This window comes from Chamaea fasciata, unplaced genomic scaffold (assembly GCF_029207755.1).
Source record: "Chamaea fasciata isolate MVZ Bird 193981 ecotype frontalis unplaced genomic scaffold, bChaFas1.0.hap1 SCAF_14, whole genome shotgun sequence".
Classification (NCBI taxonomy): domain Eukaryota; kingdom Metazoa; phylum Chordata; class Aves; order Passeriformes; family Sylviidae; genus Chamaea; species Chamaea fasciata.
In genome coordinates this window covers 3302872-3330320 of record NW_027094099.1, presented here as the reverse complement: position 1 = coordinate 3330320, position 27449 = coordinate 3302872, and the positions used below count along the sequence as shown (strand labels likewise).

The 27449-nt window shown below is 50.0% G+C and overlaps 1 protein-coding gene across 1 annotated transcript; it reads right to left on the bottom strand.

Annotated features, from left to right (window-relative positions):
* Positions 1-116: 116 nt before the first annotated feature.
* On the bottom strand, positions 117-27318 carry TRIP4 (thyroid hormone receptor interactor 4). Its single transcript, XM_066196258.1, has 13 exons — positions 27174-27318; positions 26651-26817; positions 26304-26440; positions 24080-24313; positions 23241-23319; positions 21181-21310; positions 20664-20879; positions 20215-20341; positions 19360-19547; positions 18252-18376; positions 17864-17955; positions 3568-3670; positions 117-366 (listed from the first exon to the last, which is right to left on the bottom strand). The coding sequence occupies exons 1-13, from the start codon at positions 27257-27259 to the stop codon at positions 251-253; spliced, it is 1800 nt and encodes a 599-aa protein (XP_066052355.1). The 5' UTR covers positions 27260-27318; the 3' UTR covers positions 117-250.
* Between the last annotated feature and the right edge of the window lie 131 nt (positions 27319-27449).

Genomic DNA, 27449 nt, shown 5'->3' with positions numbered 1-27449 from the left:
TGGGACCCGCTGCTCCTGGGGCTGCCAGTGATTGTTGAACCTCATCCTGCCAAGATCCATCTCCCATCCACCCTTGTCTGCAGCACAGAACCTCCCTGGAAGCACGGGGCTGTCGGGCCAGGTTTTGGTAAAAACATGTCACTTTTAATACTTTCGGAATACAAGAGATAAAGCAATACCTAGAAACAATCTAGGACCAGGGATCCATCTCGCACTTGCTTTCCAGAGCTGAAGACCATGCTGGCATCCTTCAGAGGCAGTTGGGTGCTTCATGGGAACCAGTGCTGCTCCCCAGCACACACCCCACGGCTTTCTGCTTCATTAACCCCTTCTTTGCTCCCTGGTGGATCTTTGCATCCAGCTTCCCTGTAAAAAGGGGATTAAAGAAAAAAGAAAAACACAACAAACCCTCATCACTCTTTATTTTTAAATGCCATTTGCAATGCAAATGAGCTGGAGGCAGCAAGGTCTCCTAGTTAGTGTGTTCCTGTCACATCCAATTATCCTGCTTGAGGAGCCAGGCGTTTCCAGCCGCCTCGGCCTCGCTCCGCAGGCGCGACACCAGGGAGCCAGGGGCAAGCGTGTCCGACGCGGCCAAGAGACGCCGGAGAGGGGGAAATTCAGTGAGGAGAAGAGTAAATTAACATCCAGCACTCGCCTGCCACTACCAGGGGGGAAACTGATCCCTGCGCCTGCCCGCAGGATGCGCCATGATACGCTTGGAGGAGATGCAGGACTGTCTAGCAACGTGCCAGGGACATGTTTCACCACGGTGCAGCGAAAGGCAGGATTGGGGACAACAAACCCTCAGCTTGGGATAATGGTGCAATGGGTACCCAGTGTGATGGGGACACCTGCTCCATGTAGCCACATGCCAGGTTGATGGTCTCCAAAGCCATCTGCTGCCGTTGCCACCAGGGAAAACCTCAGCCAGCAGTTCCAGTGGGACCTGGAGAAAACACTGCCTCTCCTTGTCCTCCACATCTTTGAAGATGTTCTGGGAGATCCTCCATCCCCTTGGCCACCTCAGAGAAGACTTTCCCCCCCGCACCTAAGGATGAGGAAGAAGCCCCCTCCTTGTGATTGCTGTTTCCAGTAGCATCCATTGGCAACCAAGCAGCCCATCCAGAAGCAGTGTGTCAGACCACCCTGTTCCCATGCCAGGGGTGGTTTGGGCAGGAGAAAGGCAGCAAGTTCACATTCCCTCCATGTTCTGGTCCCCCAACAGCACCTCCTTTCACCAGGGCTGTTACATTTCATGTGCCTGCCTGCTTCTCCTAGACCCTAAAAACTTTGGGAGGCTACTCTGCTCTTCCAGCTGGCAAACACCACACATCACACAGGTAACCTTTAAGAAAAGGCTAAAAGTAAGGCAAAGCCTCAAGGTCCCTTGTTCTTTCTGCTCAATGATTCAAGGCCTCTCATCTCACACCACGTCCACTGCACTCTTCCAGCTGCTGGCTGTTGGAGGGAGGTTTCTAAGTGATGCTTCAGGGTAGCTTTGCCTGGATTCAAGGAAATCTTGTCCTCATGCGCTAAAACTACATGGGAACGTATCTGGGGAGAGCTGTGCTTCCAGATGCAACATTGTGCCCATACCTTCCACAAAAACAATGACCCTGGCAGCAAAAATTGAATCATGCTAGGGTTTTTTTCCCATCCCCAGGCTGCTAGAAACAAGTAATTTGCAACAGAGAAGCGTCCGGATGTCACCACGGCAAGGTCCGTGCTGTTATCTGGCAAGGAAAACTGCTCTGGCTTGGCTTCCCAACAGGACAAACTGCCATTTTGTCATGGTTTCAGCCAGGTTTCAAGGAGACCAAGGGCAGTCAGCAAGCCCAGGTGGGGATGTGAGCTGGCACCTTCCCTCTGCTCTGCTTCCAGCTGGGAGAATTAAGCTTCTGACTGCCTGGGATGCAATGCCAGCTTCTATTAAAACAGCGCCTTGCACTGACGAAAGGTCAAAGGCTTCCCTGCTCCTTCCCTAGGCTGTCATAAATATCACCCAGACGGACCATGTCCCTTCTGGGAGGTGAACATGCAGCTCCACAGCCCCCCTGCGCTGCTCCTGTGACAGCTCCCATTGGATGCTGGATGGAGGGCAGGGAGGAAGGCAGGGCCAGCAGTGGGAGTGGGAGCACAGGCAGCCACCAGCACAGCCGGCTTCCTTCCAGGCTGTTAGACTGATCCTTCTCCAAGCAGGAAAGTGTCACAACACAAAGGAGATGATGTGACAGATGGGGAGGGGACTGACAGCACCTGCACCCAGCAAGGCAGATGCGCAGGAGACGCATAGCAGCTTCACCCTCTCCCACCCATGGCCAGACAGAGGCAGAGGTGCGAGCGAAGGAGCATGAGAGCCTGGCAAGAGCAAAGGAAAGGTTAAAACAAGGGAAAAAAAGGATGCAGTGGCTGCACCAGCATGCAAGGGCCACAAGGCTGTTCCCCCACAGCCAAGATTTGCATCCTAAATAACTCCTGCCTGCTCACTGGCACTCAGAATAACCCATCTAGGGGGAGGATGACAAGCGAGATTCAAGCGCTTGCAGGTCTCCAAGCTATGGTCTCCACTGGCAGAATGCACCTCCCAGTTGCTGCTCAAAAAGGCAAGGAAGAAATCAAATGGTTTTGCAGGACATCCCAACACCCAGCTGTTGGAGAAAGGTGCTTCCCTGAGCAACAAAAATAACCCTCTGCTGTGCTTCAAAAAGCCCGTATTAACCAGTCCTGAGAAATCCCAACACTCCTGAGCCCCAGCTATTAGCCCAAGGATCCATGTGGAAAAGAGGGAGATCATCCAGTTGTCAGCTCTGCTGAACAAACAGCCAAGATTCTTACTGCTTCTGCTGCTTTTAGCCCGTCAAATTAATTTTTCACATCCCCTGCAAGCACGTGCAGTGCCTTCCCCGGGCTGTGTGGAGGGGAGGCTGCTAATAAGGACAGAGCTGACTGCGGGCTCCCCAGCTGCCGCATGGCTCCTCCATCCTTTTTATAGCAGCGGGCAGGAATAACTGGCAGCCTGCGGAGGGACTGGTGGCTCATAAAAGGGACTAACGATGCTGGCAAGTGGAGCACGGACAGATGCTGCGGCGCTTCCCCGCGCACTCTGCCAGGACATCCCATCTCACCGGCCTGCAGATGGGGAACATCCATCTGGCCCTGCAGCTCTTGCTGTTCAAGCCCTCACTGTCCTCAGGGGTAAGAGTGTGATTTGGAACTACAGGACACGGAGGTAGCCTGGATCTGCCTGGGCATTGCTGCACCGACTCCTATCCTGACCCAGGCTAATGCCGACAGCAGATCAGCCACTGACACGATGGCTCTTTGACTCCCCGAGTGTTTGCAGAGGCAGGAAGAAGCATGTATTTGGAAGGAAGCAACATCTGGGAAAAGGGGAACTGAAGACAAAAAAAATATTACAGATGTATTCAAACCATTAAACAAACACCTCCGGATCAAAGAGGAGACGGCAAAGGTTGGGAACTCATCTGGCAATGGCAAGCTGGGGTGGCGAAGGGAGCTGGCTCCAAGGGCTCGGGGGGCATCTGGGGAAACTTTACTACTTACAGATTTTGTGTTTTCCTTTGATGGGAAACTTCAGAACCATCTCCTGGGGATTAGTGCAGATAAAGACAAATGGAGACCCAGACTCCTGGCTCAGGTGTGGATACTGTGAAACACAGAGAGAGCAGAGTCAGGACGGCTGCATGGGCGCAGAAAGAGCTCAGTGGGCAAGAACAGAGAGATCTTAGTCAAGACATGGGTTATATATGGAGGCTGTAGCAGCTCAGACCAAACCACTTCAAGAACTTTTAATGAAAAAAAAACCAAACAATTACAGGTTTAGGTCTTATTCTGGAAGCCCCTTGCTCAGGCTCTTCCCACCACACCTCTGCTGGAGGAGCTCACTGCCTCTCTTGATCCACTCACCCTGGGTGTTCCTAAACTGCTTTCAGCCACCTTGAGCACCAACCTGTGCTACCCCTGTGGTTTCACACTTGATTTAGGCTGATCAGAACCCTGGGATGCTGAAAGGGAGGTGGTTGGGTCCTACCACCACCAGCCCACCTGTTCACTGGGACAAGCAAGGGACAAATTTTCAGCCTGATGCATCCCCGGATTCAGATGACCAGGGATGTGAGTATTCCTACTAATCCCTAACTGGTCATGGAGAGCACATCTCAACCAGAATAACCTGCCAAACCCAGCCTGAAATGGCCACCAGAAGGGTGGGCACCACAAGCTGTCCCAGCTACAGATGTATCCCCAAATGTTCCCCACAAAACTCAATCCCAAACACAAAGATTTGATATTTGGAGAGTGTGCACTGTCCTGCTGTGGGACATGCATTCCTTGATATTCACTTCCCTATAAAGGGTGAGCAACACACCTGCTACATACCAAGGTGATGGCTCAAAGAGGCCAGCTCAGGGCTGGCTCCATTCACAGAGTTAATGGAGGGATTTTACCACACTGAAGACATGGGGGAATTTTATAGAAAGAGAACAAACAGATTATAGAGTCATAGAAGCATCTAGGCTGGAAAAAAACCTCTAAAATCTTTTCTCTCATTAACCATGTGGGGGAAAAGGAAGAAAAACCCACTCCATGCAGGAAGCACACCAAGATCCTGGCTGACTGCAGCTCAGCCTCCTTGGCATTCAGAGGTGAAATGCAAAACAGTGATTAAAAAATGTATATCTCAGCTCTCACCTCAAATTGTCCCTGAGCTGCAGAGCTGGTGCTGACAGGCACTGAGGCCAGTACACACCACAAGGACGCTCCAGCCCAGGAAACCCTGCTCAAACAGACTGCGGAAGTGGTTTTCCTTCCATGGGAAAACTGCCTTCTTCTTCTCCTTCCTGCTCCCCTGCCTTCCTCGAACAGATCCATCAAGGCTGCTGGAGGGGACAGGATGCCAGACCAGATGGAGCTGCGTGTCCTGGCAAATCCCCCATTTGTTACTAACAAATGACTCCTAGGCCGAGTGTTTGAAAAGCTCTCACCGACCTGCCAAAATGAGTTTGGATTTGCCCTGGAACAGCTGGGCACAGTGAGGGAAGCAGGGAGCGACCCGCTCTCCCCACATTGCAGCAGGGTTTGGCAGCATTGCCAGCAATTCAGGGAGATTTACAGAAGCCCAACGCTGGGATTGGATCAACCCCGGGAAACGTTTCCAAGCCCTCTCATTTTACAACAGTATGTAAGAGCTGTGCACTGAGTAAGAGAGTGGTACAAGCAGTCAGCTGCTCCACGCAGTCCGTGCCGGAGAGAAGGAGCTGGACTGATCCGTATCATGCGCCGATGCCCTGCTGCACCGACCCAGGCTTGGACAGGTTTCTTCCTCTCTGTTCTTTTTTGGCTGAGTCACCTTACTTGACTTGCTTCCACTGCTCCATGGCCATGCCAAGGATTTTCATTTCCCATCTGCAGGGAAGGAGGATCTTGGAAGGTTAGGAAGAGCCAATGTGAATATCCCCGGCCAACGCCTGGAGAGTGTGAAATGTTGGCACTGCTTTATCGCTCTTGGCATCACTGGTGGCACCTCCCTGGCTGGAGGACCTGAGGACAAGCCAAAGGACCAAGGTCCTCCAAGGCTGGAGGACCAAAGGCTACCCAAACCTGGCCACAGAGGTGATCCTTTCCTGCTCCATTACACCTGGTTCAGCCCACGGCTTCTTCAGCCAGGTGGGGTGCGTTGCAGAGGTCCTGCTGCTGGAATACAGTTGCTGCTTCCCAAATCCCCTCATCCACCATCTCCTAGGTGGACCTGGACACCACCATGTCCCCCTCACACCTTTTACAGCCCCATTCCGGGAACACCTCCCAAACAGGCATCAGGAGTGAAAGCAATAGCCGGTTAGTTTCGCCACTGACAGCATTCATTCAAAACCAGGATCAAGCCTTCAGCTCCAACAGTTCCCACTCAATCTAATCTCAAGGACAAGGGGGATGCCACAACTGTGACTTGAATTCCTGCTTCCACACCACAGCCTTTCATCTTTGCTCCCAGGGTGCATTTTCTGTGTGTGAGCCAAATCCCTTTGTGTCCTTCATTTTAAAAAGCTTTGGTCCTTCCTCTGGCACCTCACTCCCAGGAGGCAGGGAAAGAGCCCCTATCTGCTACATTTAAGGCTTCCTGTTGTACCTACCCCAGAAACCTCTTACCTCATCCTGGTGAACAAAAATCCAGAATATTCCAGCAGGCTGGAGCCGAGAAAGAGCCATAACCCTTTCCTCTGCCTAGAGTCAGAATGCTCCCAGGTGAGGAAGATGAGGCTGAGCTCCCACAAATTGCTGAGCCAAGCCAAGAGCCCAGCTCCCTTCTTCCCCCAGTCCCTTCCATGAGTGCATTCCATTCATCCATCCCACAGAAATTTAGGAAGCTCCACTCTCAGTGGAGACACTGCCACCAAGACACCAAACAAGTCTGCATTTTCCCAGTCTACCCAAGTTTAAGTACCAAAACCTAATTTCTCACTGCTTCTGCTGTGAAAGGTCAGTCTAGCCACTCTATTAATAGTCTGCAACACAGGAAGTTTTGGAGATGGAGAAAAAATTTATTCCCAACTACTCCACTCCACAGGCAGCCCATCATCACTTCAGTAAACTTGAGCTTAGAATAAAAGCCCAAAACCCAGAGGTGGTGTGGCAGAGGGAGAGGACAAAGCATATGCTGTCACATTGTTCAGGTTGGACAAGGTTTGGAGCAACCTGGTCTACTGGAAGGTGTGTTTCACCCCATGGCAGGGGATGAAATGAGATGAACATTAAGGTCGCTCCCAACTCCAGGCAGTCTGGGATACTGTGATCTCCAGTAAAGACAATCTCCAACAGCAGTTTTTCAAATAAAAGGTAAATTCAGAGGGAAAAAATGCTCCCTCTCTTCCAGAGACCAAGAATCAAACTCAGCCAGGAGTCTGATGAGGGATGTCCTGTCTTAAATTCAACAGCTCTCACCTGTCTTATATTGGGGGTGTTATTAAGATAGGTGCTGGTACTCCAGGCTTTACACTGCCTCTGCCTGGAAGGAACTTGGCATTTAGAAGGTGGCTACAACAAACACAGTCCAGAGGCCAGACTGTCCCTCACGAAGGAGCAAACCTACCTTTATCCAATCCTGCAGATGACCAGGGAAGCTCGAAAGAGAGGAGTTATGCAAAGCAACTAGTGTGAAAAAAATGATTCAGGCTCCTTTCAGACCTTCTGCCACCTTGTAGTCAGCTGGCAACAAAGCAGGTGGGAGGCCAGTGGGCTCCATGGGCTGCAAACAGCCAATGTAGCTCACCAAGAGCTGCTCCTCCCACTGCTTCACACCAACACCCCACAGACTCGCTCTACACATGGCCTCCACACAACCACTGCCCCCCCTGCGCGTCCCACCTCTCCAGCTGGGCTTCAGTTAGCTGCTAACAGGTCTGGGAGATCCCAGCTGTGAGGAGATTAGGTGGGAGGGAAGAGAAAAGCAGATCTCAAGGCAGCTTAACACCCGCAGGAAGAGCTTGAGGTTAAATGAAGCTGGAAAAGGGAGCTGAGCACTAGGCTCCTCCAAAAACCAGCCACCAGACTCACCCTCACGCCAGAGCCAGCGCTTTGAACATGTATTAAGTGGCTATCAGATGTCCCCAACAGCCACCCAGCTCAAGCTGCAAGCAGGGATAATTGCTAATGAATGTTCCCTACACTTTGTTTTCACCATCCCTCATCTCCCATCACCAGCTTGTCACCACCAGGAATAGCAGCAGGGCTGCCAGCCTCCCGCTCCACAGCCCACAGCAAAAGAGCAAAGGAGGGGACGAGCCAGCTCAGAGCCAGCAGAGACACAAACCCACCTTCTCTGACATCTGAGAAAAAAAAATTCTGCTATATTTCCCCCCCACACCAATCTGTTACATTTTTTCCCCTGATTTAGGTAAAGCCTGCAGCAGGATGCTGGGGCCATGCAGTCTCACACAGCATCACTGGTACCAGTGCAGCATTTGGGACCCTTTGCTCATTCTGATTCCATCTCCACAGGAGAAAAAAACACAGAGAAGGGTCATCAAAAACCCCTCGACTGTTGCACCCCTCCCCAATAAGCTGCACTGGCTTGAACCCAACTGCCGTGACCCAAAGGCAGGGGAATGGAAACAGCAGAAGGAAAATGTCCTGGGGGGAAGCCAAACCATCACTAACAAGATGAGCTCTGCTCCGGTGCATCCGAGGCAGGAACAAAGGCACCGCGTGCATGGAGCAGCAGCTCTGCACAGCACAAAGCCCGAGTGCTCCCGGCAGCTTCTTTAGCAACCCTCCAGGAGCATTCTTGCTCTCTCATTAAGGCCTCAGGACACAAAGGGGTGGGAATAGTCCCGGTTTCACACACGCCAGCCGATGGAGCCCTGCAATGCAGCCTGAGCTCTCCTCTGCTTTCCTTGCCATGGAGCACGCATCCCGGTTAGCCGGAGCATGGCGGAGAATTGCACGCTGGAACCTGTGGTCCTTCCCCTGGTCACTGCCACTCTCTCCATCTTACAGCTGCCGGGGGCACCAGCAGCAAGGAGGTGCTTGAGATGCTCTGTAAGGTTCATGATGGAAAGGAGTGAATCATTTTCCTGGCATGGCTCCTCAGTGAACAACAGGGAAAACACGGCTCGCTCTGCCAGGCAGCGCCGGGCCAGGACACCCACTCCAGCCTTCATTTCCCTGCTGCTCTCCAAGAGCTTTGGAATAAAAGAGGCAGCACTGGAAAGCAACACTGTCTGGAAAGAATAAAAGCAAGCAGACCCCATGTGTTGGCAAGAGAGTTCACCATAAAATGCATTCAAAGAGGAAAAAATCATCCTGGTGGAGGCAGCACCTCCTCTGAAAGAGCGGGGCTGATGGATCTAGCAATGGCAATAAATCAGCTCCCCCAGCAGGCAGAAACACACACTGGGCTCTTCCTGGGTGTCGGCCACGTGCAAAAAGAGGAGTGGGATGCAAGGGACCCTCTGGGAGCCCAACTTCCTTCACCCTGTTTTCTTGGTGATTTGTGGGAGAGGCAGATCCGCTCTTCTTTCATGCCTCATAAGCTTCATCGCTGTCAGAGACACGTAACAGGTAATTAACTACTAACCAGCCATTTTCTCCTCCTCTCTGGAGGGAAATTGCTCACCATCCAGCTAGAAAATGTTTCTTCAGTGGTTTGCAAGAGGGAAAAGAAAATGGGCAGCTTTTTGGGACTGATGGGGGTGCTGCACCCAAATAAGGGCACTTGCAGCAATACCTGCACCATGAATACATGAATTCAGGAGAAATGAAGCCATCAAATATGACAGATAATGCTCGATTGGATGTGGATGCCACTGTGCCCAAGCCACATTCAGCCTGTCACTTTTCCAAGGAGAGTGGTTTAGGAGCATCAGCTCCCTGTCTGTTGTTCCGACAGCAGTGGTCTCCATCATCTCTTTACAAGGACATTCCCTTTGGGGAATTATCCAGCCAATTTTCCCAACACAGCCTACACCCCGAGTGCTCCAGGCCACACTCACACAAAGGTGACACTCAATTGCAAACAGCAGATCCAGGTTTACCACTGCTGTGTCACCTCCTGATTCAGCCCTCCAGTCCCGAAAAGTGCTTGCAGAGCACCAAGCACTTCACTCCGAGTTTTGATTACCCTCATGACACAGTCTTGCATCACACTTCCAACTCTAAGCACCTTCTCAAGCACCACCTTTTAAGGCCAACCAGCCTTTCACCCATAAGACATATAACATTTTCCTAAACAGAAACCCTAAAGCAGATCCAAGTTTCTAGAAATGCCAGATTTTCTAGCTTGAGGCAGAAACATCCAGAACATCCACCCAAAGAACACTACAAGCTGTCCTTGGCCATGGAAGAGCTCAGAGAAGCAGCCGAGCTGCTCCACAGAGGCTGTGTAGCAAAGGGACATGCGTTGATGTTCAATTCCAATCAAAAGAACACGAAAAGAAGGGAAAAAAGTAGGATCACAAAGAAATCCAAACAAAAGCCATCAGCCAAACTTTTGTTTGAAAGCCTGTCAGGTCTAGACTGCAACGTGTGAGGAAGGAACAGCTCGAAACCACAGCTGCTAATGGTTATGGATTTGGCAATCAAAATGTCTTTGTTAAAAAAAAGAGAAAAAAAGTTAACTGCCTGACTATTGAGGCTACAAACCGCAGCCTTGATGCATTGTTGCAGTCAACATCCTCCCTGCTGTTCCTGAGCGCTTACAGCTGCTGCTGGCAGCTCATGTGCTGGCACATGCTCCCTGCACCAGGATGCACAAGGAGTTTTGTGAGGCTGCCTTCCTTTCCCCTTCTTCCCACCACAATGCCTGGCAGCCCTCAGCTGCTCTGCCCCTCACATGCCTGGCTGGTATGCAACCAGATCCAGGCACAGCAGGCTGGGATCACTGCGGGTTCCTTCACTGGCTGGGCGGATCCATCCAGTGGGTGCTCTCCACCTCCAGCCCAGAGCCCGGCTCTCACGGTGGTGTTTCTACACTACAGGCTATACTTTGATTTGAATGGCAGGGGAAGCAATTAAAGCATAGTAAGTAATAACAGGACTTTGAAATGTAGATTTAAAATTCAAACTTGTGCTGGTGCACTCTGAGCAGCCTGCCAGGGCTGCAGTCTGGGGGAGACCCAGAGGACCCAGCAGTGCCAGCAACAGCCACTGCATACCCCAGCTCTCCCTGAACCGGCGTCGCAGGACCTACACCACCAACACCCTCCTGCGGCTCACACTCCAGCCCAGGACAACACCCGCCCACAGTAAACCCTGGAAAGGCTGGAGATGTTTATAGAGCGCCTGACAACCAGTTCAGGAGAAACTGGGTGGATTTGGAATAATATTTGGGAAGGTACTAGGCTGAAAGGGCTGTTTTCATCCCCCTGTACCAAGGGAGAGCAGGGGCAGGGCTAAGCTCAGCTCCTACGTGGCCCCATCGACCCCACCATTGGACAGACTCAGCAAGGAGAAGGGAAAAGTGATGGGGAGGAGGGGACAAGGGGAACCAGGGTACCTCATGGAGCTGCACCAGGCTAGATACAGTCAGACTTCAAGCAGCTTCACAAAATCCTTTCATACTCAGAGCTGGAAAGCACGAGGGTAGGGCACACAAGCAAGCCAGAAAACCCAAACGTTGGGAGGACAGCCCTGCGCAGCTGTGTCCCTGCCCTGGTTCACTTGGGCAGCTGCCTCTCCCCATGCTGCTGTTCCCCAAGGAGGTGTGATGCTGGCACCTGCTCTCAGGATTGATTCAGCCTCTCAAATGGGATGGGATCTCTCACAGAACCAGGAAACGCATTGGAACAACCGGTCTGTTCAGGGTTAGGAAATCAATGACACACCAACAAAAGCTTAAGCAAGCAGAGTCCTTGGGCACTCTACACGTACTGTGGGGGTTGTATTTTGCAACTGACACATCATTTGGGGACACCATGGAAAGGGTGGTCACGGCTCAACCTGGATGGGAAGGCAGTGGGGCACCTGACCTGGGGCTCTAGGTCAGTTTTATCTAACCCTCAGTTTCAGGATTAAATAAAAGCCAAACAACTGAGAAGGCAGCAAGTATCAGTGACCCTATCTGAAAGAGGGAAGAGGTCCTGCCAGCTCATGAGTAGTTTGCTGAAATGGTAGCAGAGGCAAAGTCCACAGTCATCATTAATTAAGTCATATGCTTCAGCCTTGGCTTCACTTTCTCCCTTGGGTCTAGGAAACCAGAGGAGAGGGCAAGCAGGCCTCTATCATTCGATTTCTTTGGCATGCTAATGCATTCCTAAATTAATCATCATCAAGTGACAATCTCTCCTTCATCTTAACAGCCTGAGCAGTGGCCTGAGCAAACCTGCTGGCTTATGCAAGGCAGCTGGAGCCTCAGAACAGCCTCTGATGAAAACCAAAGCACTTCCCATATGGAAAAACTCCCCCATCTCTTACCGTCTCTAATCCAAACCAGCTGCATTCCTGCTCTGCTCCCAGAACCACAAATCAGGGGATTTTGTGGGGTGAGAACCTGAATTAAAAAGATGCATCACCCTGTGAGCCAGCCTAATGCCTGACACCACTGGATCTGGCATTTGGCTGCACAGAAAAGACAAATTCAGCTCAGGAGAATGCAGGGCCCTGTAAAGTTCAAAGGCCTTTCATGGGTTGCAATCATTAACAGCCACCTAGACTGCTCCAGAAGGAAGGATATCTGACCTAGCTAAAAATCCCTCACTGAGAGAGGTGCCTCAGGAATGAGAAGGCAAACATCCCGGTGGTGGAGGCAAGGAAGGCGCCAGGAGAGCCACAGCACCACACAAACAGGCATTTGTCTCACTCGGAGCCTGCACTAGGAAACCTTTCCCTCAGGGACCAGGCCCTCATAAAAAGTCTCTATGCATTTATACTGTTCTTAGAAGTATACATCAATGTCTATGTTTGTGTTTCTCCCTCCCATTAACTCCTCAGGAAAATATTCCCAGAGGGCTATTGTTCCTTTATTTGGAGATAATCTAAACAGGCACCTTCTGGAGTCTAAATATAGAAAGTCTCTACCCTTCTTCACTCCTATTTGAGAATCTAGACCAAGTTCTGTACTCTGGGCACCTGAGTCTCTCTCTCTCTCTCTCTCTCTCTCTCTCTCTCTCTCTCTCTATATATATATATATATATATATATATATATTTTTTTTTTTTTTTCTTTTTCTTTTTTTTTTTTTTTTGTTGCTCTTTTCACCAGGGAGGGAAGAGGAGGCCAAGAGTTTAAAACCAAATTTCCTGAGTGGGAAAGCTGGAGCCTATTTAAATGATAGTTGCAATCTCATGGCACAAAAACAGCTTCTACGTGTTCCCCTGCGCAGATTTAGGACACTAAGTGATCACCTAGAAATGAAAAATAAACACTTAACTGCCATCAAACATAATTAGCCATTATTTCAGCCTAGTGTAATAGCTCCATCCAGGTATCGGCGTGTGTCTGCACTCAAAATAAGCCAAACACACCTATCAACCACCAAAACAGCAGCAGGAAACACTCTTTTTCCACTTCAATAGTCTCTCAGATCAAAGTCATTAGCAAAATGAACATGGTCTTCAGAGCACATGGAAATGGCATCAATGTAAACACATCCCCGCTGGCTTTTGTCCTGTGCCAAGCCCTGCCTGCCCCATCCCACAGATCCCAAGTGGGAGCTGCTGAAGTCACTGACACCTCGTGCAGGAAAACAAGGGCAGTTCCTTGCCCTGCTCAAGGTGTCAGTGACGTCAGCCCCGGAGCAAGGAAAAGCCGTAGTGAACGCTTGGATCTCCAAGCGGGAAAAAAAGTTTCCAGGTCACCTCTAGCTGGAAAGTGTAACAAAGGAATCATTCTGGTCTCCAGCAGGGATTTTTGGGTTGCTGCCAAGAAGAGAAGGAAATGAGCCCAGAATGTACTCTGAGGAGGGGCAAGATGTGCAAAGCTCAACTGGAAATCCTGAGATTTCAGAGGGATCTCCAGGCACCAGGCAACCAGAGCTGAGTCCAGGAAGCAGCTCCTGCTGCAATTCTCTGCAAACAGAGCAAGTGACACTGGACACCTGGGCTAGAACCTCCTACCTGAACACAACTTCTGCAGCCAGAGCAGCCTCAAGTCAAAGATGACAGCTCTGAGCAGTAAGATGTGGTGTAAATAACATCTGACTAGAAGAATTGCTTTATTTTCTACATGGGAAAGAGACCCAGAGGAACAGATTTAACTAGTTCACACAATAGACAGCAGAATTGGGATTAGGGTACCTGACATGCCATTGATCCTAAACCCAAGGACATATCTACTCTTCCTCTGCTCCCTGCCAGCTCCAACACTCCAGATCCTGTTCCATTATCACTTCCCACACGTCCTCAGGATCTGCAAACCATCTCAACAACGTCAGTCGGGCCTCAAATGCTGCAGGTAGGGCAGAGGAAAGGTAGGATCGCTCCCTCTCAGTGGTGATGAAAGGCCAGGCTTACATGTGCAGTAAAAATGTAGATAAATAACCCCTCCCTGGTCATAATGCAAGAGCTCTGGCAGGGAATGGGTCTGACTCTGCTGGGGTAGCATCGCTTAATTTTGGTTTTTTGAGCACAAGTGTAAAAAAAACCAAAATTTAAATGAGGATAATGATAGAAAAATACCAGCGGGGTGCCACAACATCTTCATTAGCAACCCGAGAGAGGATGCAAACAGCAGGGAAATTAAATCTGCAGACAGTGCTAAACAGGGAGTGGGTGACAGCAGTGAAAGGGCTGAGAGGTAATGGGAGAGTCACAGTGGGGACCGACCACAAAACCATGGAATCACAGACTAGATTAATTTGGAAAGGGACCTTAAAGCTCATCTCATTCAACTCCCTGCTATGGGCAGGGACACCCTTCACTATCCCAGATTACTTCAAGCCCTGGAACACTCCAGGGAGGGATGGGGCAGCTCCAACCCGGCCTGAAACACTTCCAGGGAGGGATGGGGCAGCCACAGCTTCTCTGGGAAACCTGTGCCAGGGCCTTAACACCCTCACAGGGAAGAATTTCTTCCCAATATCCCATCTAACCCAACCCTCTGGCTGTGGGAAGCCATTTCCCCATGTCCTGGCACCCCTTGTCCCAAATCCCTCTCCAGCTCTCCTTTAGGCACTGGCAGGGGCTCAGAGCTCTTCCTGGAGCCTTGTCTTGTCCAGGTGAACACCCCCAGGATGAAGAAAAACAGACCTAAGACCAGGAGGAGTCTCCCTTGCCTATGGGAACAAACAGTCACAAGAGTCAAACCAAGCTTCTGTGGCTGCCAAAAAACACTGGATCACCATCAAAACACCATGAGCAAGCCAGGAACTTTTTCGTCCTCGGGAGGTTGGTACAACCTGCAAGAGAGGCTCACCCTGCACATGTGAAGTGATTTCTTCTGGAACATGCAGGAGCCTCAAACGGGAGGTGGTGAGGAAGAGAGGTGTGAGTCAAAGCACAGTGCCTGGAAAAGCTCCACAAGAGCTCAATCCCCGAGAGGTCTCAGCTCTGCATCACCTCCCCTTGCCTGCTCACACATTCCTTGAAAATACCCAATGTTTCTGCACGCCCTAAGTGGTGAAAAAGCATTATGTTCCTTGCCTTTCTCCCCGAGCTACAAGGAATCTTTGCACACCAGGAAATGGCTGGATCACAGCACTGACGCTGCTGACAAACCTGGGCTGAAACACCCACGTGAGCAACAGGAATTTCTTACTCCCAGCAAGATCTAACTCAGATTTCTGAGCTGGTGTTGCACATTTTGTCATCTTGCTGACATATGCAATTAAATTCAGCTCAGCTTCCTTTAGATGCACTTGCTGCTCCTGAGAGCCCAAAAAACCAGACATTTCCTCAGAAAGCAACAGCAGAAAGGCTCACATCGCAGGATTTTTGCTCACAAGCGAGGGAAATTACCGTTGCTTAAAGAAATCCTGGAAAAATAGACAAAATCACCATAAAAAAGACAGGAAATTAGGAATTATAAGTAGTTTGCAATACGGGAGCAGCAAAAAGCCAGAGAAACGCAACCCAGGAAATGCCACAGCACTGAGGAGAAAGGGAAATCTGTCATTAACAGGTTGGATAATGGTGCTCCTGAATACACTGCTCTGCCACCAGTGCCTCTGTGACCAAGCAGTGCCCACAAACTGGGAGGTATTTCCAGAGAATGTGGCTAATTGTGAAGGGCCTCCATGGGAAGATTAAAGCTAATTACCTACAGCACAATTCCCAGATCGGAGATGCTGTCACAGCCATTCTACCAATGCCTGAAGAACACATCTACAAAGGAAGAGGTGGGATTGTGACAAACAGAAAAGTACCTGTAAGAGACCAAGATCTATTTTTCCACCACTGTTACAGACAGCAGGAGATAGACAGGAATCTCCACTGAAGCCCAAACTGAGTAGATGCTGCAAATGAGTAGATGCTACAAAAGGAAATCCCTACACAGGCCTTGGTGCCCCTTCTCTCTCTCCCAAGACTTGTTCACATAGAAAGCCAAATACTCCTGTAGGTTTCATGGTATTCCAGTCCCAAAAGCTCCCTCTGCTGCTCATACTCTAACTTCTCTGCCTTCCTCTTGTGATTAACAGACACAGCCTCACCAGAAATACACTCCCTGTCTTTCCAGGCATCTCTCTCAGGTAAAAACCTCCCAGGGTTTGGGAAAGCCAGAGGAGAACTTCCTGAAAAACAGCCCCAACTCCTGCTGCCTCAACTCTTCACAGCAAGATCATCCTGGTGGATTCCTTCCCATGGAACCTATCTATTCCACCTCACAAGATGGTCATGGTCCACTATCCAGCCCTACATGGTTTGGTGATTCCCACCACACCAAACCTGATGTGCACAAGGGACAGTGGAGTGAACAGGGATGAAATGGGATCAGGAAAAGCTGTGTTGTGGTTGGTACTAAGTGCAGGTTTTGTAAGTCCAAAAAACACAGCCCAAGGAAAGCTCCTGCTCCAGGTTTTGGGCATGGAATCAGTCACAGCATCAGACTCAGGTCTCAGAAGGTCTCTGAGTCCAACCTCCCAATCAAAGCAGGGCCAACACTGAATTCAGGTGAGGCTGCCCACAGCTTCATCCTCTTGAAAATCTTCCCAGATGAAGGCTGTTCAAGCCCTTGGGCAATGCCTGCCCCACTGCTGGGCCATCCTTACAGTAATTTGTTTCCTTAAGCCACACTGAACCCCTTCCAATTTATGACCCTACTGCCATGCATGTCAGCACAGAGCACAGCTCTGTCTCTCAATAATCTCCTCGCAGGAAGTGGAAGATCCCTCTGTCTCCTGCCTCTCCTCAGAGGGCTCCATCCCCTAACCACCCCTGTGGTCTCCATGGGATTTACTCCAGTTTATCAACAATTTTATGGCGACCCAAGTATTCCAGATGTGGTTTAATTAATGCAAAGAGGAATAATACTACTACTGGTTATGACTCCTCTGGGATTTGTGTCTATTCCAGGACAGGAGGTTAATAGATACTCTCCACTCTATCTGTTGGATCCAAGAAGGTCATCAGGTTAGTCGAGTATGAGTTTATTCTTAGGTAAATCCACACCTGCTATTCCTAATGTTCTCTTCCTCCATGTGCCCAAAACTGGCACGCAAAAGCAATCTCTCTGCGAGGTTCCCAGAGACCAAGGTGAAGCTGACTGAAGTGTCCAGATCATCCTTCCTTCCCTTTCTGACCATGGATGCAACAGTTACAAAGAGTTCTCTCCTGGTTTCCATAACCATCCCACGCTAAGAGCGGCCTCACACGGCCACCTGCCAATGCTCCCAGCACATCTGGACACACATCACCATCACCCATGGACTTTCATTGAGATTTCTCAAAAGACTCCTGATTCCAGCCTCGCTTCACTACAGGTAGTCCTGTGGCTCTCCTGTCCGTCCTCCCTGGTGGGAAAGAGCTCACCTCCTTCCATGGCTCTGTCTCTAGGTCACTCAGTGCCCCAAACAAGGCACAACACTCACCAGCTAGGCCCGTGTGACATCACCAGAGAGGTCACTGCGACCTCCAGCTCCTGTAAGAAGCAGCAGGCAGATCCAGCAGCTACAGAACATGACCTCTCCACACAGGCCAAGCCACTCTCTCCTACAGCAGGGCAGCCACTGGCACCACAGGGCAGGGACAGGGTCCCACAGCACAGCACCACCACTGCAGCAGAGCTGTCCATGTTTCCATGTCGTCCTGAGTTTCCAGGCCCCCTCATGTCCTCTGCCACATAAATCCCTGCAATAATTTGTGTCTTCTCAACACAACCTAAAATTTCCACTCAATGTCTTCTCCAGAGGCAAGTTCCACCACTTTAAAAACCCGCTGGTTAATGCAAGCATGGAAAGGTTCATTTCTGTACTCACCTGCTCCTGAAATTGCTCTTGTGATAAACAATCAGTCACGTCCACACAGCCCAGGAGGCATCCTGAGGGATAATCACTTGGAAATTCCACATCTGCAGCAAAAGAAACATCTCCTCAGGGAGCCCATATTCCCACACACAGATGGGGTCTTCCAATCCCCAAGTGCCCTTTCCTCTCCTCTACTTTTTGAGGCACAAGAACACAAACAGCAATTTTAACACTTTTTTTGTGCCTCTTTCAGGTCAGGATCTTCCCCATGAAGGACTAGGGCTGGGAAATTGAATTTTATATCTATGCTTTCCCTGGTCAGCAGAGAGGGATTTCTGATATTGCTCATTAAGTGGCTCAATGTACCAAATAACTCCAAGAGCCAAGGAGATGAGTTTACCTTTCTGGAGCAGGATTCTGTAGGTGGCCTCCAGTTCAGAGATTTCCTGAGGGGAAGGTCTTTTAGCAGTAGCTGCAATCCATAACCTCCCTCGATGAGAAGTGTACCAGGTCCTGCCCTCCACCCTAAAGAACAGAGGAAAATGTAGGATCAAAACTTCTGCAGAAATCACTCACATGGACAGATTATCATTCAAACATAGTCAGTTTCTGCTGCTAGCTTTGCCCTGATTATTCCAACTCAAGCAATGTGTCAGGATCACAAAGAAAAGCTGAGATAGGCAAAAAATAATGTCACAAATAAAGCAGAGCATGTCCTCAGGGCTTTGGAGGACATCAATCCTCAGAAGGGCCAGCAGAACACACATGCAGGACATTCTGCACCCAGAAGTCCCTTACAAACTCCCAAAGTCACACGGAACAATCAAGGGAGCAATAAGGGACTAGGTCTCTGCATGGAACAGTTGTCTGGAGATCCTGGAATCCCGCACCTGTACAAGAGTGGCTGGAGCATCCCCAGAACACCTGGAGATGAAGAATCCAGGCACATTAAGATTTACAGGATTGTTAGCTTGGGAAATGAAAAACCTTCAGTCTCCTAAATGAGAAATGTGGTGAAGGAAAAGGGAAAAAAAGGCTAAAGAAGATTCTTTGTTCATTACTAACAGTAGCAGCTTCTTTTTGCAACCCAATTCCCAGCCCAGGGGGAGAAGGTAGTGGCAAGGGTTGGGTTTCTCTTAAACAAAGCCTGGTGCCACTTTATGCTGAACAAAAGCCCAGAAGAACATATTTCAAGTGATTACCTCATTTGCCTTTCAAATTCCACACAGGAATGCCCCAACTATAGCAGTGAAATCTCAGCCTCTCTCTACATTCACCCACTGTGAAGAAACTTGTCCCTTACAGGTTTAGGTACTATCCCCCCCAAAAAAAGATTCTCCAGATGCTCCTCAACCCATCAACCCACTGGAAGCGGAAGCACAGCTTCCACACCTGGAGCTATCACAGGCATCAGTCATTGCACAGAGCCAGTGGGTTCACAGAGATCCTCTGAGAGACACAACCTCCCACCTCCCCTATGGAGCAGGAGCTGCCTGGGATAGCTTCACCTTTTGAGTCCTCTCACGAGCAAGGAAGCCCAAGGCTGGTGCAGGCTGAGGCACCAACCATCATCCGAGATCTCCTGCAGCTCTCGGTCCTGAATCCGCAGCCTGCTCCGCTCCAAGCCAGACTCACTTCCAGCCTCCATGGAATTAACAGTTTTCCTCTGCGGGAGCAAACCAGTTTGGTCCACCCACTTGAGAGTGTTCAGAAGAAACAGGGAAAAGGTTAGTACCTCTCCAGTAGTAATGTGTATCAAGTGCAAATCCTATTTGAAGTTTTCCTTCATTAATCTTATGCCCTTTGGAAAATGGGGATCTGGCAGAAAAGGCTTCATAAAACAGAGCTGAAAGGGTGACATGGCCTTAGCTTGACTCTCAGAAATTCTTCTGCATTCCTGAAAAGGAGGCAGGATGCTAAAACTCCAGTAAACCAACCCACCAGGAGCAGGGCATTGTTAAACCTTCTCTGTCCCAAACTGAGATGGCCAGTGAGGGACAGGGGAGAAAAGAGGGGCTGACAAACAAGGGGAAATAGGGGGAATGGCTTCCCACTGGCAGAGGGCAGGGTTAGACTGGATATGAGGGAGAAATTCTTTACTGTGAGAGTTGTGAGATGCTGAAACAGGCTGTCTAGAGAAGTCACTCCATCTCTGAAAGAGTTCTTGGCCAGGTTGGATGGAGCAACCTGGTCTAGTGAATGGTGCCCCTGCCCATGGCAGGGGATGGAATTAGATGGTCTTTAAGTTTCTTTCAACTCAAACCATCTTGTGATCTTTTGGGGTTCTACAGATGTGCTGGAATTGACAATTCTCAAGCTCAACTCTCCCAAAATTAGTCACTATTCTGGAATAAACCACTGACCAAAGGAGCAGGCTGGAGGAGACGGGGATTCACCAAAAGTCCAGAGTTTGGTGTCAACTCTGCCCCAGGACTCCTGGCTGGCTCGCTCAGTGCACCACAGCTCATGGCCTCAATGGTCTCATCCAGTCTGCAAGCACAAGCGAGAGGGATGAACATTCTCTGCTTCCCCTGGGAACATCTCCTTTCTCCCCAAACACTCTAACTCAAAGCATTTTTTGCCCCATTTCCCCTAGTAAACGTCTTCCTTGCTCGGTCTGATTTCCAGTTGGAGCAGTCACTGCTCTCTAGTGCAGAAACTCAGCTTAGCGTGAGTTTGAGCTGAATTCGTTCTGTTGAGACAGGCCTTCTGCAACACCTCTTTCCCAGGCAGCTTTAACAGGCATGTCAGACCACTCTACATAAGGATTTGCACCTCCTTGCTCTCAGGCACGCTGCCAGCCCTCACTCACTTGCTGTGGTACTCAGCCATGCTGTTGTCTTCCTCCAAGATCTGCCTGCCAGCAAAGTCGATGGTGATTTTCTTGGCAAGCCGAGAGGCGTGGCGCAGCTCCCGCAGCTCCTGCTCCCTCTTCTGGAGAGCTTCCCTTTCCTGCTTGGAGAGCCACTGGTTGGAGTCTGTGGCAAAGTAATCCGACTCGTCATCAATGACCTGGGTCCGACGCACGCTGGGAAAGCAACGCCCACAGTAGAAGATGAGCACAGTGGGACCACGGCAGAGCCTCAAACCCACCCTCCAACCTGCTCCTTTCCCATCTCCCTGGAGAGCTGGACTGTAAGGAACAAAAAGCAAGGATACCCAAACAGGATCCATTCCAGAGGCTCACTCCTGTCCCACCAAATGCCATAGTTAAGGTGTCTGTGGCTGCAGTCTGGGTTTTAGAAGGAATTCCCAATGTTTCTGCTAAAGGCACCTCACCTGCCAGGTCATTTATGGTGCTCATGACAGTCTCCCACCTAGTATCTTACCTTGTCCTGTCAAATTCCAACAGCTTGTCTTTGTGCTGCATAGCCATCTCCAGGCCTGACTTGAGTCTCGCTTCCTGGTGAGGCAGCAAACCTCTGCTTATGGCATCCAAAGTCCCAGAACTTTCAGCACCTGAGACACAAAACAAGCCACAGCTCAGCAGTCAGTGTGTTAAAGCCATTTGGGTGGGCCAGGCTGCAGAAATGCCCCATAAACTAAATGCCATGCCAGGAGCTAAAAGTACAACTTTGCAGTAAGATCAGCGTCTCTCCAGGGAGGTTGAAGTCACAATTTTACATCAAGCCCATTTCACAGACTCCTTCCTCCAAAGAGGAGGAATGACTTAAATATCACAGTGATAAAGTCTGGGTAGAGTTCAGGAAGAAGCTCTTGGTCTTTGGTCCTCCTTCATCCTTCCCTAACAATTTGGGCAGTCAAAATTCCTCCCATCACCAACCATGGGTCCCGGGTCACAGAACCATGGAATGGTTTGGATTGAAAACGACTTTAAAGCTCATCTCATTCCACTCCCTGCCATGGTGGAACACCACGGACACTATCCCAGGGTGCACCAAGCCCCATCCAACCTGGCCTGGAACACTTCCAGAGATAGGACAGCTTCTTTGGGAGACCTATGCCATAGCCTCACCACCCTCACAGAGAAGGATTTCTTCGCAACATCCAATCTAAATTTCTTGACTTTAGTTTAAAACCATTCCTTCTTGTCCTATCACTATCTGGCCATTTAAGTAGTCCCTCTCCCTCCTTTTCATAAGCTCCTCTAAGCACAGGGAGGAGGGGCTCTTAGGTCTGGAGGTTTTTCTTCTTCAGCAACAACCCCAGCTTTTTTAGGAGTCCCCTCCTAAAAGCCAAACCCTTCCCACACATTGTTACCCCCACAAAGAGCCTCTTGCCCAGGACAGATTCCAGGGAGACACAGCCTTCTGCTGCTGTTTGTGCCTCCCACAAACAATATCCTGGCACACCACACCAGATTCCCCAAAGCAGCTGTTTCCAGAGATGGAGAAATCTGTTCCCAGCAAATGCTCATCCTTCTTACCCCTCCTGACAAGGGGTCCAAACCCAACCAACCAGCCAACCAGGAACAACCAAAAAAACCACAAAAGGTTTAACCCAAAGCACGATGGAACAAACCAGTATATTTCACCACACTGGGAAATGCCTTCATTTCAGGGAAACAATTGCCTGTATTTTACTTTGGTCAGTGATCCACAATTTTTACTCCCAAGACAAACAGCAAAGCACGTTTCAGCTTTTACTTACACAATAACAAAACAAGAGCTGGCAGGGACAGGAGGGAAAAGAGAGAAAACAGGTAAGAAAAGGGATCCTGAAGGGATCCACCAGCATCTGTATTGGAATGATAGAACAGACCAGGCTGGTGCTCTCAGGGACTTCCATCCTCCTGCTATCTCCACAGCTCTAAGGAGAAGCCCAGATCTGGAGTAAATATTTCCCCAGCTCTTCAGCAAAGTGTATTTTCCCACCAAGAACACCATGACCTTGGCTGTAGTTCAGCTAAACTCAGACAAACACCCCCACAATGCACAGGTCTTCGCTGGAACACTGAGCAGTATTTCCTCTTGCGTTCCTTGGCTCTGTTCCTATTTTTAGCTCCCAAGGTAAGTGTGAGACAAGAAGAGCCATTAGAAAATATTAACCACCACCTCTCTAAGCCCAGCAAATCAGACAGCAGCACTTCATCTTCCGCAGCACACATTCCCCAGGAGACTTATCCTAATTTTCAAGGACTGCTACAATGATCCAGTTCATGTGATTGATTCTGGAATGCCGGATGAGCAGCCTTGGGGCCTCGGGGAAAGGACACCACACGCTGCCATTTGACACTCGCCACTGTCACCTCTGCTGAAGCCCAGGAATGCTGCCTAGGGCTTGCAGGAGGATCCAAGGAACCAATGTCCAATCCATCCCTTTAATGCCTACCTCAGACAAAGGGCAAGTGGCTCAGTGAAGTCTGAAGGAAATAATGCACACCAACCATTTGGATTCATCCTATTCCACGTATGGAATAGCTACTGACCTGCCATGAGCTTCTTCAGCAGCTTCTGGCTCTTGTTGGAGTCCCGCTGAAGAATGTCCTGCTCTTCCTTAGTGCACACCTGAGGAAAAGAAGAAAATGAAAGTTTGGGAAGGACATCACATGGGAAAGATGTCACAGCTTGACCAGTTTCAGAGCCCTGGACAACAATTCAGGCTGTTTAAAGTGGCAATGACAATCCACACCTCCTTCTCTTTCCCACTGACATGGGGAGAACACTGGAAGTTTGTTCTTTATTAAAAGAGAAATGTAGAGTTTGGTGTCTCCCTGCTCTGTGGGTGGACATGTTGCTGACTGAGCTCAAAGGACAAGGGATGAGCTCAGAACCATCCCAGGCAGAACTACAACCCTTAACTCAGAATTTTTCTCTCCTTCATGGCCACTGGGAGTTAAGCTGATCTTTCAAAATAGCAACAAATCTGCTTTGAAACATCTTGCTCTACTCATCTAATACTTTCCCATGAAGAATTTCCTCTGCCATCAATAACTTGTCCCCTTTCTCCAAAAAGAAATTTCCTCTCTGAACTGAATCTGGGTGCTAACAGATATCCCAAAGGATCCATATTGTGCAAGAGTTGAAGGAAAAGCAGGACACTGCTCCTGACAAGGTCACCAGGGCTGTGCCTGGGATGGGGCTGAAGCTTTGCAGGAGACTGTCAGAAACCAGACAAGCTCCAAAGCCATGTAAATCATCGGGGAAACCTCCTAACAGGTTCTTTCCTTCCCTGCTTTAGAACTCTTCAAGAGGAGCTTCTATCTAAAGGGCTAATTCAGTCAACTTCTCCAGGTCCAAGAGGGGCAGTAAGTCCCTAGTTACTCACCAGGGCCCCACAGAACAGGCAGGGCCCAGAGCCCTCCTGCTCACAGACAATGCGCCCACACTCCAGGCAGTTGTTGATGAGCTTGTGCTTCTGGCCCAGGCACTCGCAGGCGTGGCGGCCTGGGATGAGCACAGCCAGCCTGTCCTGCCCTTCCCTCGTGTACAGGCTGACGTACTTGGGCTTCTTCTTAGAGGAAATGCTACTGCTGCTGACTCCGCTGCTGCTCTCCTGGGCCTGGGAAGGAAAAAACAAACAAACAAACAAACTGTGCTCTCAGTGCAGCACTGGCAGCAGAGAGCCAGCGCTGACCCCTGGGCAGGCTGGGAGGCTCAGACAAGTGTTATTCTGCCTCACTGGAATGAAACTTGGACCGGGCCCCAGACTGAGCGGAAAGACAAGCTCAGGCCTGCCAGAAAATCTCCAAGGAATCCAAAGCAAGGACACCAGGATGGACTTGAAGTTTGCCACCCATGCCAGCTGGAGCTGCTGGGATTTGGGCAGCGAGGGCTGCTTTCTGTGCTCTGCACAGCCCCACACCTGTTTAACAGCTCCAAACTGCAGCTTAGCTACTCCCAAGCTCATTTCCAAAGATTATTTAGACTCTGTGTTTGTAGCTGTGCACCCTGTGTGTGCCTGTCCCCAGACACAGCTGGTGGTGGCAGCAGAGCCACTGCATCCACAGCCTTGTCACCTCCCAGCATCTTCCCCAAGTCCCACCTGGCACAGCCACCTCAGAGGAGGTTTTTCATGCAGGAGGGTTCAAGTGCTGAGCTGTAAAATAAATTCTGCTCCTCCTTCTATGATCTGGCCTCAGTGATTTCATGATTCACCTCTGAGTTTCAATCTGGTTTAGTGACAAGCAGATGCAGCTTTTCCAGTCCCCCCAGTAAAGTCCAACTGGTTTTAGTGCCACTGCCAGATTCAAACACTGCCACCATGAAAAAAACTCAAAATAGGATAAAGTAACTTTGGCAGATCTTCTTTCTCACTTGTTTTTTAAATTTTAAATAAGTTAGAACGTAACTATAAGGAAATAGAACATCACTGTCCACTTTTAGCCCACCAGTTCAAAAATGTTGTGTTTTATCCTATAAATACTTTTACAAATACTTTCAGCCTTTGCAGCCTCCCTGCTCCAAAAAGTTCCATTTAAAAACATGAATTCAGGTTCCACTCCTTACTCAGGAATAGCAGCATTTCTTGGATTTCAGTGTTTCTATGCTCTTATTCTAGTTTCTTTCCGAAGTATTTCAGTTGCTAATTAAAGCTTTAATCATTGTGACTGAGATAGTTTAAATACAGCAGGAAAGGATGTTCTAACCACATGATGGTATAACTTCCCCACCCTCATATCTGATTTAAAGAAATCTCTTTTATTCCTAATTACAGCCTCAACTTCCTTCACCTGCTCTCTCCTCTCAGGCTTTCTGGGGAAGAAAAATCCATGCTGGCATATTTGCTACCTGATGATTATTTTACTCCCAGTTATAGACAAAAACAGACACAATCTTTCTCCCCAGCCTGGATATCATAGAAACATGGAAATGGTTAGGTTGGAAAAGCTCTCCAAGATCACAGAGATCCATTATTAACTCCCCCTCCTTTCCTTTGTCTCCCCCTCACTCCTTTTCCCTCTTCCTCCTTCCCCTCTCTCTCCCTTTCTCCCTCCCCAAGTGCCTCATCCACGTCTTATTAATCCCTTCAGGGATTGTGACTCCACCACTGTCCTAGACAGTCCATTCCAGTATCTGACCACTGTTTCCATGATTTTTTTCCTTAATATCCAACCTAAACATCCCCTGGCACAGCTTAAGGCCATTTTCTCTCATCCTGTCCCTTGTTTCCAGGGAGCAGATGCCAACCCCCACCTGGCTCTCCTGTCAGGGAGTTGTGGAGTTGTACAGAGCCAGAAGGTCCCCCCGAGACTCCCCTTCTCCAGGCTGAGCCCTCTCAGCCACTCCTGGTGTCCAGCCCCTTCCCCAGTTCTGTTCCTTCTCTGGACATGCTCCAGCACCTCACTGTCTTTCTTGTGAGTGGCCCAAAACTGACCTCAGGATTTCAGGTGTGGCCTCAGCAGCGCCCACCTGGGCATCCCAGTGTGACAAGTCTCAGACACTCGTTCCCACTTTCCAATCACATCTTTACCAGTGTCTGACACCCAGGCTCCAGGTCCCAAGCCTTTCCAGTGACCTCCAGCCTTCCCTGGCATGCCCCCCACACTCACCTTGGCCAGGTCCAGTGGGGTTTTCACCTCCTCCCCGTGAGCACTGGGCTCGGCATATGCCAACGTCTCCTGCTTGTTCCGCCCTTTTCGTTTCCCCTTCTTCCCTTGGTCCCCAGCCCGCAGCACTTCCAAAACCTCTGCAAGGGTGAGCAAGCACAGAGAGAGGCTGGGTAAGTGCCAGCAGGAGAAAGATGTCCCTGGATTCTACTTCATGACTGCAAATGGGCTTTACACTGTCCTGACAAACAGGAAAGGGACCAGTATCCATACAGGGATTCATGGCATGGAATTGTTTGTAACCACAATAACCAAGTTTATTTGAGAGTTTTCTGCTCTGCTCCACTCACCATCTTTTTTCCGATAAGCTGGGAAAGGCTTGGAGGGCGGCTGGGCAGATTTCCTCCACCTGGTCAGAAGCTCTTCCACAAACCAGCCCTTCTTCCCGTCCGTGCCCTGAACCAGGTCAACAACGTACTCCCGGATCTCATCCTCGTTTGTGATTGACAATATGTACCTACAAGGGGCCGGGGTGGATAAAAATGGGTGAGGGGGCGGATGTTCCGAGGTCTAATCCAGCGATCTCATCGCACAGGTGTGTCATTTATCTTTCCTTTTCGCATCGGGTTTCGGTGGAGACGGTGGTAAGACCATGGCAGGAGGTGGAACGATATGACCTTTAAAATCACTAAGAGCAATCCGCGACTCTGACCCCACATCGCCCCCCCGCCACTTCTCCTCAAATCTCCACCCGAGCGACAACCCCGGGCAGATTCCTGACAGCTGCTCTGACACACTCTGTTTCCTGCGTGCTGGACCGAGGAGCCCCTACCAGAGGGCAGGAGGGCCCTGATCGGCCCCAACCCCGCTCACCTGACCACCTCCTCGCCCACGTCCAGCCCGAAATCCCCACGCAGGTGTTGGACACACCAGGCCAGGAGCGAGCTGGGCGCCGCCATCTTCCGCGGGGGGACGAGAAACGGTGCCGCACCGACCGACACCCTCTCCTTCCCTTCCTTCCGGGAACGCGGCTCCGGAGCGACCGTTCCGGGACCGGTTCATAGAGTCCGGGAACCGTTTGGGTTGGAAGCGACCGTAAATCCCATCCCATTCCATTCCATTCCAACCCCGTGCCATGGGGCAGGGACA